Source organism: Agelaius phoeniceus, chromosome Z (assembly GCF_051311805.1).
Source record: "Agelaius phoeniceus isolate bAgePho1 chromosome Z, bAgePho1.hap1, whole genome shotgun sequence".
Lineage (NCBI taxonomy): Eukaryota > Metazoa > Chordata > Aves > Passeriformes > Icteridae > Agelaius > Agelaius phoeniceus.
Window position 1 is genome coordinate 47,595,040 of NC_135303.1, and position 11,306 is coordinate 47,606,345.

The 11,306-nt window shown below is 52.4% G+C and overlaps 1 protein-coding gene across 1 annotated transcript; it reads left to right on the forward strand.

Moving 5' to 3' along the window:
- Nucleotides 1–1,082: 1,082 nt before the first annotated feature.
- Nucleotides 1,083–10,277, forward strand: LOC129133163 (serine/threonine-protein kinase PAK 3-like). The gene is made up of 12 exons (XM_077172181.1): nt 1,083–1,158; nt 2,085–2,122; nt 2,492–2,614; nt 3,465–3,645; nt 4,595–4,658; nt 5,906–5,954; nt 7,085–7,197; nt 7,724–7,841; nt 8,488–8,587; nt 9,000–9,196; nt 9,655–9,792; nt 10,188–10,277. The coding sequence occupies exons 1-12, from the start codon at nt 1,083–1,085 to the stop codon at nt 10,275–10,277; spliced, it is 1,287 nt and encodes a 428-aa protein (XP_077028296.1).
- Nucleotides 10,278–11,306: the final 1,029 nt, after the last annotated feature.

Consider the following 11,306-nt stretch of genomic DNA (forward strand, 5'->3'; position numbering starts at 1 on the left):
TGATGAAGGAGTGGGAACTCTTCTGTTCTTGGTCTCAAGGTTGTTTATTGTTTCTTATCTATAATATTCTTTCTCCAACGTGCCAAGGTCTGTCTAGCAGCTTGGGTTGAGGCACACTGCCCACCTCAGAGGCAGTGTTGTCTTTTTATACTAAAATCTATGTGTACACTATTTACAATAACTTCCCAATACCTATCACCTATGTGAGACAGTGAGCTTCTCCTCTAAACCAATCTAAAAGTGCCAACATCACCCAGAAGATGGAGGCTAGGAAGAAGGAGGAAAAAGGACAAGGCACATCCAAATTCCTCCATCTTGAGACCCCCGAGCCATCATTTTAAAAACCTCAAAAATCTATTTTTCACCTGGTGACAAACTACCTATTATTCTACTTAAATTCTTTTGACTTGTAATTCTTCATATCACGATTGGTGATTGTTTTTTCCAAGGGCTAAATCAAAGGCACAGGCGTCTTAGGCTCTGTGCCAAAGTCTCTGAGCCCCCGGGCAGTGGCTTGAGCCCTCCAGGGCAGGCAGAGGAATTTCCTGGGTTCTGATAGTTTGCTGCTTTCTAGAACTAAGGGAGGTCCCGCTGGAAGAAGCCTTCTGGTTTTTGCTCAGAAGCAATAGTGGCCAAAGAGCACTAATGTGGTTCCTCACATCCTGCTCCCTTCTCAGTGCTCAGCTTCTCAGTGTGGGCCAGAGGGGCTTAGTGTGTTTTTACTCTTAGATGCCTTGAGCAACAGGTGATGGACTAGGAGGGCTTTTTGTGTGGCTTTGTAGCAGAGGAGAACGCTGCAGGCTTTTTTTGGCATCATCTGTAGAGAAGGTGTGGTTCTGTGCATGAACTCACAAAGCAGCCCAGGGCACTGCTGTTGTGATGTCAGCAGCCGCATGGCAGCGTTGTCAGGCAGAGTTGCTGTGCCGAGGCCCGGAAGGGCTCAGTGTGCAGAGCAGCTCTGCGGCACGCTCACTGCAGGGGAACCTGCTGATCGACGAGGTCTCTGCCAGCAGGACTCTGAGGTTTTTTGTTTTCTGCCTACAGGCTTTGTCCCTTGCAGATTGAGCAGCACTGCTCCAGCCATGGAGGGAGTGTGTGCTGCAGCTTTCACGGCTTTTACCGTGGCTTATTCCGGGTACTTTTTCACCCACCTGGCACGTAAGTAGACGTTTTTCTTCAGTGCAGCTTATGGAAACCCAAATGCCACAAAGAGGCCTTCAGCTGGGTAACGCCCCTGCCCACAGCTCCAGCTAAGAAGGGCGTGTCTCTAGCCAGTGGGGCATGGGCAGCATTTGTGATGTAGCCTGCGGGGATTCCGCTCCTGCCGTGCCACGGCCTGTGGCAATGGAGTCTGGAGTCTCCTCAGTTTGCTGGCTCAAGCAAGACAACTTCCAGGATGGGAAGACTGGGAGAGCTTGGCAGGAGTCCTTGTAAAAGCTGTGCACTGCTCTCCAGGACTGAGGCAAAGTCCCTCAGTTCAAGGCTTCCTGTCTGCATTCCCTCATCCCAGCATGTGCCTGTGGAACTTGACACTTCCTGCGCGCTAAAAGAGCCATTTGTTCTGTGATGAAATCACAGAATGCGCTTGGTAAAGGCCTCTGAGATGGACATTTTTGAGGAGTTCTTGTATGCTCCCACACACAGGAGCTGTTCCTGTGCTGTGTCATGATAGGACTGCCACCATGGCTCAGAGGGACTTGGGTGAAGCCTCCCTGGGGAAAGGTTTTCAGTAAGCTCATGGCAATTGCTGCATGCAATGTCTTGAGAAGACTGAAATACAGCAAAGAGAGGAGCTGTAGCTGCTGCTGGGTGAGGTGGGGCAGAAGCAATGACTGTTAGAGAACCACTTGTAGACTTTCTCAGTCTCAAGTTTCTATGGGTTGAGTGGCCAAAGAGGAGACAAGGTAGACACCAGGCAGTATTTTGTGCTGCTGTTGTCTTGCTTGCTGTGTGCCACAAGGGATGCTGCTGGAGTGGTGTAGTGAAAGCAGAATGCTCTGTCTTTGGGTTGACTTTGGGGTGGGCATGGCCAGCACAGGCAGTTTTCTTAGAGCATCTGGTTCTTTTTCCCTTGTGTGTTGCAGGTCACATCAGCCGTGCCTGGAGAGAATCCGCTCTTTGGGTGAGTGGCAAAGGAGCCTCTGGCCTTGGTAGCATTTGGCAATTGCGGAGCAAGCTGTGAGCTGGGCCTGTTGCAGTCCGGTGCCAGCCTGGCTGGATGAATGAAAGTACAGTCCAGGCCCTTTGCAGCAACAGCAGCAGCAGGAGGACCCAGGGCTGTCTTCTCCAGTTCCTTTCCAGAACTTTTAAGCAGCTGAAAGTGGTGGCTGCCATGATGGAATTTCTCCTGTACAAGAGAGTGCAGTCCCATCTAGCTGGCCCATTTTACTTGAGTCCGAGCACCTTAGAATCCCATTTCTCTGCAGATGCTTTCTCCTGAGTGCATCTGGGTCTAGAGCTGAATATAAAGGACGCTGCTGTCTGTCTGCAGAGCCCAGAGGGAACCTCGGAGCCTCCAGTGGCTGTGTGTCTTCCTGAAGAAGAGGCCCAAGGGGAGGAAGATGCCCAGCAAAGTGTACCTGCTGCCACTGCAGGGCCTGAGCATGCAGCATCAGTAAGTGGCAGCTCTGGGCAGTCCTGTGGCTGGAGCAAAGCATAGCTGCAAGTTTCTGATCAGACAGCACCTCCCGTGCCTGGCTGAAGATGCTGAGGGCTGGAATCTTTCCTGCCCTTCCCCCAGGCAGTGAGGCCTGGTACTTGGAAGTTCAGGGATCACCTTCCTACTGTTCTGAAAGGGGCTGTGAATTTGTCTTAGCAAGAGACAGGAGGTAGCATTAGGATGTCTTGGCATGCTGCTGGGGTACAAGTGAGGCCCTTGGTGGCCAGTGGCTGTGCAGGCTCCCTGTCCCCAGTGAAGAGAGCAGTGCAAAGGTGCAGTTCAGAAGCTTGCAGGATATGAGGAGACACTGTCCCCAGGAGGGACCTGGCCCTGCGCAGACAGCAGCTGTCAGTAGCTAAAGGAACAGCTGAGATGCAGCGGGGCCTGTAGCTGAATATAGGTGAGGTGGTGAATGCCAGGTTCTTTCCTGTCCCTCATGCTGCTGTGTGTCCCCAGAGCAGAAGGGCAGCGTCAGCACCTGCTCTGGCTGCCTCTGCACGCGAGGAAGAGGCTGAAGAGGAGGAAGGTGCTCATGAACCTGCCCCTGCTGTCAGCCCAGGCCCAGAGCAAACATCATCAGTAAGTGCCTGCTTTGGTTAGCAGTGAGTGTGGTGTCATTTTGTCCATGGTGTGAAAGCAGCCTTTGGATTTTGGGCCTTGAGCTGGAGAAGCGGGCTGCAAAAGCTGAGAGGTGAAGAGCCCTGGCTGTGGCCAGCAGCATCTTCCCAGGGGCTTGCATTTGAAATGGGATGGCAGGGGCACCTCTGCCAGGCACATTTGTGACCTCACTCATTTCTTTTCCCAGAGCTCCACCTCCTCTGTCCTGGCACCTGCAGGAGCTGCAGCAGAAGGCTCTGAAGGAGCCTCCAGTCCCCAAGCTGGCAAGTGCAGCGGGAGCAGCTCGTGCATCTGGAGCACCAGTAGCTCCTCTGGCAGCAGAGAGCAGCTGGGAGAGAGGACAGAGGACAAGTGCCTGGCCATGCTGAGTACGTCCTTTGTGATCCTTGTCTGCTGGAGCAGTGCCCTGTGTGTGCGTGTGTCGGCATGAGCTGTCCCAGCTCCTGTTCCTCCTCAGCTGAGTGCCAGCTCCTGAGGCCTCCACACAGGACCCGTTGTTGTGCTTTGAGGTGGTGAGGGGTCACCGGGGTGTTGCTCCTGCCTCTGAGAGCAGCTCAGCCTGGCTTGGCTTTGCCTGAGCTTCCCTGGAGGCAAAAGGCAAACCAGAGATTGTTTCTGGCTGAGCAGGAGGCCGTGACCCAGCCAATGAGTAGGCCTCAAGGAGCTCCTGTGGGGCACGGCCAAGGTCATCTTCAGAACTCGGCCTGTCCTAAAGGCTGAGGCACCTCATTCCTAAGGCCCAGCACAGTAGGTTGGAACATGAGCTGCTGCTCCTGAAAGGCAGAAGGCCATTGTTTAGGCAAAATTGTCCTGCTCAAAGCTGCAGATTGTGCTTCTGCTGGAAGCACTTTGCAATATTCTTGCTGTTCTGCAAAGGGCAGCTGTTGAGAACAATTGATTCCAGGAGCCAAGATGCCTTTGATGTTTGCAAGGATTAAAGCTTTGCTTGAAGGTCACAGAGTGTTGATTGCCAGGAACAGCAAGGTTTTGTTATTCCTGCTGCCCTTAACATTTCTAGACAACAACCAGTTCTCTTGGTTACAGCTTTCTGATCCCTGCATCCTCTGACTGTTTCTGCACGTGCTTAGATTTTAGTTTAGATGTCTAGTTTGGTGCAGGCCATCTGTGCTGCAGGGCTGCTCGTCTTGCTGCTGTTGTTTCTGAGGTGGTGGTGGTGGTGGTGGTGCAGTGGTGTTGTTGTTTGCCGACTGCCTGAGTTGAAAGGGCCCAGAGTCGCGGAGAGTGGGGCTGCCTTTCTGATCTGCTGCAGGGTGGGATCTCTTTTGAAGTGAGCATCTTTCCTTGGGATTTTTCCAGAGATGCTGGTGAGCGAGGGAGATCCTGAGGCTGAATACACAGAGCTGGAAACCATTGGCAAAGGGTGAGTGCAGCCACAGTTCCTTCTTCAAAGGCAGGGCCTGTGCATTTTGCTGGTGTCACATCTCCCCAGAGCGACGTCAGGCAAGCTCCAAAGCTGTTCAGACACTGCGTTAGGATGATGCCTGATGATCTCTCAGTACTGGTCAGCATTTACAGCTGTGGTCCGAAGGCAGGGCGGCAAAGACACCTGGACGCTGGCAATGTCTTTTCTGCGGCAAAGAGCAGCACCTGGCAGATCTCCTGTCCCTCAAGTCTGTTGCACCTGATTGCCGCTCTTCCTAGGAGAAAGCATTTTTGCATGTCTCCAAAGAATACAGAATGCGTGGGAATGAAAGGAGGAGAAACTTTGTTGCCTCAGAGGTCAAGTCAGCAGCTGACAGCTATCAGGGAACAGCTCTGGGTAACATTTCTTTCCAGTATTTTGCTGAAACCAAGATTCAGTGGTCTGGATGGCCACCACCTAGCCTAGCAGCCAAAAGCAGAAATGAAAGAAGCAGCTCTCTTTTGTAGCTGAGGTGGCAAAAGACAAAGCTTCAGGGCAATGGCCAGTGCCAATGCACTCCAGAGGAAAAGGCATCATCTGGCTGATGGCAGAACCCTGGTGGATCCTGTGGGGTTTAGGCCTTTCCTGCAAAGGATCCACCAAGCTGTTCCCTTTGAAAGCCGGCTCTGCTGACTGGAAATGGGACTGATTTGCAACATTTTCCCTGTGAAAAGGCAAATGTACAAGAAGTCTCCAGAAAAGCAGAGTCCTCCAGGTGTCTGGTGCACCGAAGAGAAGCAGCTGACAACAGCTCTGGACTCAGAACGCCGCTGTCCAAGGATCCTGTGTTTTGAGGACTTCTCCATTTGTGTGTGCAGCATTGGAAGCCTTTCCCTGCTCTGGCTGTGGCTGCAGCTGTGGCCGGGCACTAACTTCCTTGCAAGCTGGAGAAGGGATCTGTGTCTGGAGGCTTTCCTGCAATGGCTGTTCCGTGGCCTCAGGCTTCTCAGAAGCCCTCAGTAGTGGTGCTTGATTTTGGCAGACAGGCTCCAGGGAGAAGTGGGAGAAGGCCCAACTGGCAAGTTCCTGGAAAAATCCCACACATGTACAGATACAGAAAGAGAAAAGGGGGAAAAGACCCAGAGGAGAATCTGTCCTATTCCATTCACTGTTTGCCCCAGGACTTATTTGCCATTGGACTGCAGTTTCTTGCACTGGCAGGGACTAAAGGATTTCTTCTTTCTCCGCTGCTGTTTTGTTTCTAGGGGTTTCGGCACGGTGTGCATGGCAGTGGAGACTGCCACAGGAGAAGAGGTAAGCGCCAAGCAGCGCCGCAGCTTCTGCAGCTCTCGAGTGCCCTCGCCTCTGCTGTGAGCTGTGGCTGAGCTTTGGGTGGCCAGGAGAGCTTTGCTGCAAAGGCAGATGAAGTGCAGAGCAGTGTCCACCCTACCAAATACAGTGGGGACAGATTTTGTCTTTCTCAGCTGCCCCAGGGAATGCAAGGAGGCCAGAGGAGGACACGCTGGCTGGGTCTTAGTGCCCAGGTGGTGTCTCAGAGCATGGCACTGCTCTTTGGGGCTGCAGGGTTCCTGAGTTCTCTTTTCTGGCTGTTAGCAAATACATGGCAATCGTGCTGGTAGTTCTGTAGGCACCTGCAGTGCTGCCCTTGGAACTGTGCTTAGACAGAGTGGTCTGCAAGGAGTCTCTCAAGGGCCTAAGCCCTGCTCGTAGCCCGGTGTATATCCCTAGAAGATCATGGCCTGGGTTATTTCTTTTTACAGTCAGGCAGTAATTGCAAAAGTCAGTGGTGTGAAGAAAAGTATTTGAGTGGAGCAAAATGAAAATTCCTGGAGTGAGGAAGTGCTAGGATTGTGGTTGTTGGAGGTGCCCTTAATGATGTTTTCATCATTGTGGCATTTTTTCATTGTGAAGTATGTAGGGTTGTATATTTTAGGAGGAATAGCCGTCAGGATGTTTTTAGGACAGCATTTTATCTGCCATAACTCTAACTGTTTGCTTTGTTGTTGTGCAATGGAGAATGCCAGTGACTGCTGGAGTAATGATCCAATCCCCTAGAAGTGCCAATGGTTTGCCAGCAGTTTTGCTCCATTTTTACTGGCACAAAATGGCTTCCTGCTTGCAAGAGGTGTGTGAATGAGCATGGGGATGATAAAGTAAGGCCATGGGAGAAGACTGGCCCTGGGCACAGTGAGTGTTGTTAGACCTCTGAGGTGGAGAGCTTAGAGCGTGTTTCTCCCAGGTTTCCAAGGCAAAGGGTATGTGGCTCTGTGTCCTGGGAGGTGCCCGAGCAGGCGGTCTGATGTCCTGTCACAAGGCAGCTTGGCCCAGCCCAGCACTATCCTCCTATAATCACTGTCTCCATGTTGCCCTTGTGGTCCTGTGCCACAGACTTCTTTGGTTCATGGTTTTCCCTGTCGTTTTAGGTGGCCATAAAGAAAATTAGTCTCCTGCAAGAGAGCGGCAGCGAACTGTGCCTGAATGAAATCCAGGTCATGCGTGGCAATAAGCACGCCAACCTTGTCAACTATGTAGACAGGTGAGTGGTTCTGCTGTTCTGCTGTGAAAGGTCATTCACATCCTGCAAGCCAGAGGTTCAAGCACTCCTTTGGTGGATGGCAGAGGATGGAGCTGTTCATTCCTGTTTCTGGGCTGATCTACAGTGTCTTGGGAGGAGATTGCATTGGGGCTGCATTACTCTTTCCTGGCATGCTGAGTTTGAAGGGCGCTTTCAAAGGCCGGACTTGGCCCTATCTTACTGAGCCAACAGCCTCAAAGTTCCTGTGCTCTCTCCCCATGGTTTTGTTGGCTTTGGGCTTGGATTTTTTCCCCATGGGTTTGAAGTGTTGCCGAAGCACTGCGGATTGTATTTCCCTTGGCCTTTTCGTTGGTGTGGATAGCAAGCAGTGTTTTAGACTGCCCAGAGTTCAAGGCCTGTAGAGCGTAGTGAATGACTGCTCACTTCCTCCTGTCTTCCTCTGAGAAAGACACAGAAACAAGAATCCATCAGGTGGTGTGAGTGCACACCACACCTTCATCTCCAGGCTGTTGTTTCCTCCTTTCAGCTACCTGCTGGACGAGGAACTCTGGCTCGTGATGGAATACATGGATGGAGGTTCCTTACACGATGTCATCAGGGAGACTTGCCTGGCAGAAGGAGAGATAGCAGCTGTCTCTCGGGAGGTAAGGGATGGTGCCTGTGCTTCCCATGCCTTGGTCGGGATGGTCCTTCCAAATGGGTGACAAGGAGAGGAGAGATTTCATCTTCTGAGCCTCCTTGCTGCCTTTCTCTTATGACTGGCAGTAGCAAGAGCATCTGAAGTGCCTTCCAGTGTCCCTGCCCTTCTTCTAGTGTGTTTGTGTTTGCTTCTCTAAACACTTGCCTGGAGCCTGTGTGTGCTGCATTCCTTCCCTGGACGGGCAAAGTTGCTGGTGGCACAATGTAAAATAAGTGGCACAGACAAAGATACACACTGGGCTGTCATGGAGCTCAGCCTCCAAGAGAGCCTTGCACCAAAGGGGTGTTTGCAAAAGCATCCACTCTTGTCTGGCTGGAGAGAGCACAGCCACTGCAGCAGTGCTGCTTCAGTCTGTGGTTGCAGGGCAGTGGCCGGAGGAACAATTGTCCTTTCTCTTTCAGAAGCACACACACCCTCACTTAGAAAGGCACTGCTGTCCTCGTGTTGGAGCAGCAAGCTCTTGCCCTTGCCAGCAGCCTGTCGTGCCATGGCTCAGCATGGCCCAGGAATGTTGCAGTGTTGCAGATGTGCCACTTCCCCGCTTGTGGGATGAAATCCACTTAGGCTGGTGTTTCTTTTTCCTCTCTCAGTGCCTGCAAGGCCTGGATTTCCTTCACTCCAAGCAAGTGATCCACCGAGACGTCAAAAGCCACAACATTCTCCTGCGTCTGGACGGATCCGTCAAGTTGGGTGGGTGTTGTTGGCCAGGCTCAGCCGTGGCAGGCTGCGGTGTGGGGCTGCCTTTGGGTGACTGCTGGTTCCCTGCAGTGGTGCCTGTGGCAGTCCAGGCTGCCCTGATACAAGTGCAGAGCACAGCCCCAAGGTGCAGGGAGGTGTTGCTGGGAACAAGGGCTCAGGAGTGCCTTTGGCTTGTGCGTGTGTCCCTTCCCAAGCAAGGCACTTACAGTCTAAAAGCCACTGCCTGAAAGCTGGGGCTTTTGCTAACTGGCCAATTCCGTATTTCCTTGGCTGCAGGCCAGAGGAATGGCAGCGTGGCCCCTTGATGGCAGCTGGGTTCCACGCTGCCCTCTTGGACATTGGTACAGTGGGGATTTCTTTGCTTTGCTTTCCTCATTCACGCTGGCCTCTTTTTTCTCCTCAGCTGATTTTGGCCTTGCTGCTCAGCTGACCGCTGAGCAGAGCAAACGGAGATCAGCTGTTGGGACCACTTACTGGATGGCGCCAGAAATCTTCACCAGGAAGCTCTATGGCCCCAAAGTGGACATCTGGTCCTTTGGCATTGTGGGGATCGAGATGGTGGAAGGGGCGCCTCCTTACCGGATGAAAACCTCCCGCACGGTGCGCTGCACCTGCTCTCAGATACTGCTGTCACCCAAACACAATCTGCTCCCATTCTTCTGCCTGGCAAGCTTGCTAACACCTGGAAATGAGAGGTGCCAGGCTGCATAGTCTCTCGTGCTCCTTGTCCAGATCGTCCCCTTGCCATTTCAGTGCACGAACCGCACAAAAAATGGTGATGCCTTTTGCTTGACGGAAGCTTTGACAAAAGGGCAAAGCTGGGCTTTTAGTCCCCATCAGCCAGTGAAATCAGGGGTGAAGGCAAGAGCCTTTGCCTATTGGACTGGCTATGGCTGCCTGTGGCTTTGTGTTCTTTCAGTAGGGGTAGGAATGGTATCTGCCAGGCTCTGGCAGGGAGTAAAGTGCCACGGGAGAGTGGAGCCTGTGCCGTGGGGTGTGTGTGAGCAGTTTGGGGTGCGAAGGAGACAGGTAGAGCGTGGCATTTCCTTCTTCTCTAGGTTCAAGAGCTGATCAGCAGCGGGGGCAGGCCAAAGCTGCAGAAGCCCAGGCAGCAGTCGGCGTGGTTGCGAGACTTTCTGCACTGCTGCCTGGAGAGGGACGAGGACAGGCGCTGGTCTGCCCAGGAACTGCTGCAGGTAAAAGGCAAAGCGGCTGCAGGCTGCGCCAGCTGCCCGCTGCCAGGGGCTCCTCATCTGCTCAAGTCCAAGGCGTCTGATGGGGCCCGCTCCTAAGAATCTCCCCTCTGGGGGCTTGCAAAGGAAAACAAAGGAGAATCCTGGCCTAGGATGCCTTGGAAGGAGCCTTTCAAGGTCACCTAGACCAAATCTCCTTAAGCTGAAGACATCTGGAGTCACGGATTTGTGGGATTGGGAGCCATTTTGCCTCATGTAGCAAGGTCCTGGATGTGGAGACAGTGGTGCCCAGAATGCCCTCCTTTTCTTCTTTCTGTATCTTTCTGGTAGCCAGAGAAAGCCTGTTTCAGCCTGTGAGGAAAGTACAAGTTCATGTTTTTCTTTTTCTCTTTGGGCAGCATCCGTTTGTAACATCAGCCAAGCCGACCTCCGACCTGACGCCTCTGATCATGGCCACGCAGCAGTTTATGGCCAGCAGGAGATACTAGCCCTGGAAGAGGCCATTGTTCTTGTTTGCACTTTGTAGTTTGTAGTTTGTAGATTATAGCTCGTAGTTTGAAGTTTCTAGTTTCTAGGTCATAGTTCGTAGTCTCTTTATTCGAATAGGCAAAATAAATACTATAAGAAATAAAACCTTCACTGTGCTGGAAGCTTCCCTTTGTTCTCACCCTGTGAATAAGCTCTAAATTTGCTTCTGAATGGTCAGGTGTTTCTTCGATGTGGGAAGACACATGGATGGGATTTGCGGCATGGTTTGGAAGCGTGCAAAGGTCTTCTTCCTTCAGTGCCTCCAGGCCACAAGCTCTTGTGGAGATACAGGCATTGCAGCTGTGGCTAGAGGAGCAGAGTAGGGCAGAATGGAGCAGAGCAGTGGTGTCACTGCTGGGGATGCTGCTGTGGCTGTGGGCAGAGGGGGAGGGAGCCGGGCTTCTCCAGGGGCTCAGGCGCAGGTGAGTGTCCAGCGGGAAGGCAAGTTCTGCCACGGGAACCAAGGCCAACATGAGGGAGTGAAAACTTGTGCAGTTGGGACCTGCCTGAGCCACTGTGGAGGCCTGTGGGCCTGCTAGGGCACTTCCTGGGGCTGTGGCCTGGAAGAATGTCCCCTAGACTTTAACCTCTCCCATGGTCTCCTGTTTATCGTTTCAATATACATTTGATACCGTGATTATTGAAAATCATTTACTTTGCTATGTTTGGTGGTAACTGACGGTATATTTGACTACCATTTAAATTTAAATTTTAGTTGCACAATATTTGATAGACTTCCTTTCTCAGTTTTCGTGTTCCGCCCCCGCTTCCCTGAAACCACGATCCCTGGGAAGGACAGGCCGGGAGATGGAACCTGCTCAAGAGCACAGGCGAGCCACCAGCCATCTGCCATCTCCCCTCCTCTTCTGACCCCTTGCAAGGACAGCACCGGCCATGGCGTCCTAGATTCTACCCTAACCCACTTTCTGACTGCCCTCAACCCTGCCCGCACTTTCCTCTTGTATTAGCAGTCCCCCATTTTTGCTGCA

Excerpts from the sequence above, each read along its gene's own strand:
- LOC129133163 (XM_077172181.1), top strand. The coding sequence starts at position 1,083 with ATGGAGGGAGTGTGTGCTGCAGCTTTCACGGCTTTTACCGTGGCTTAT. Across the intron at positions 5,955-7,084 it reads AGACTGCCACAGGAGAAGAG|GTGGCCATAAAGAAAATTAG; the intron begins GTAAGCGCCAAG and ends CTGTCGTTTTAG. Across the intron at positions 9,793-10,187 it reads CTGCCCAGGAACTGCTGCAG|CATCCGTTTGTAACATCAGC; the intron begins GTAAAAGGCAAA and ends CTCTTTGGGCAG.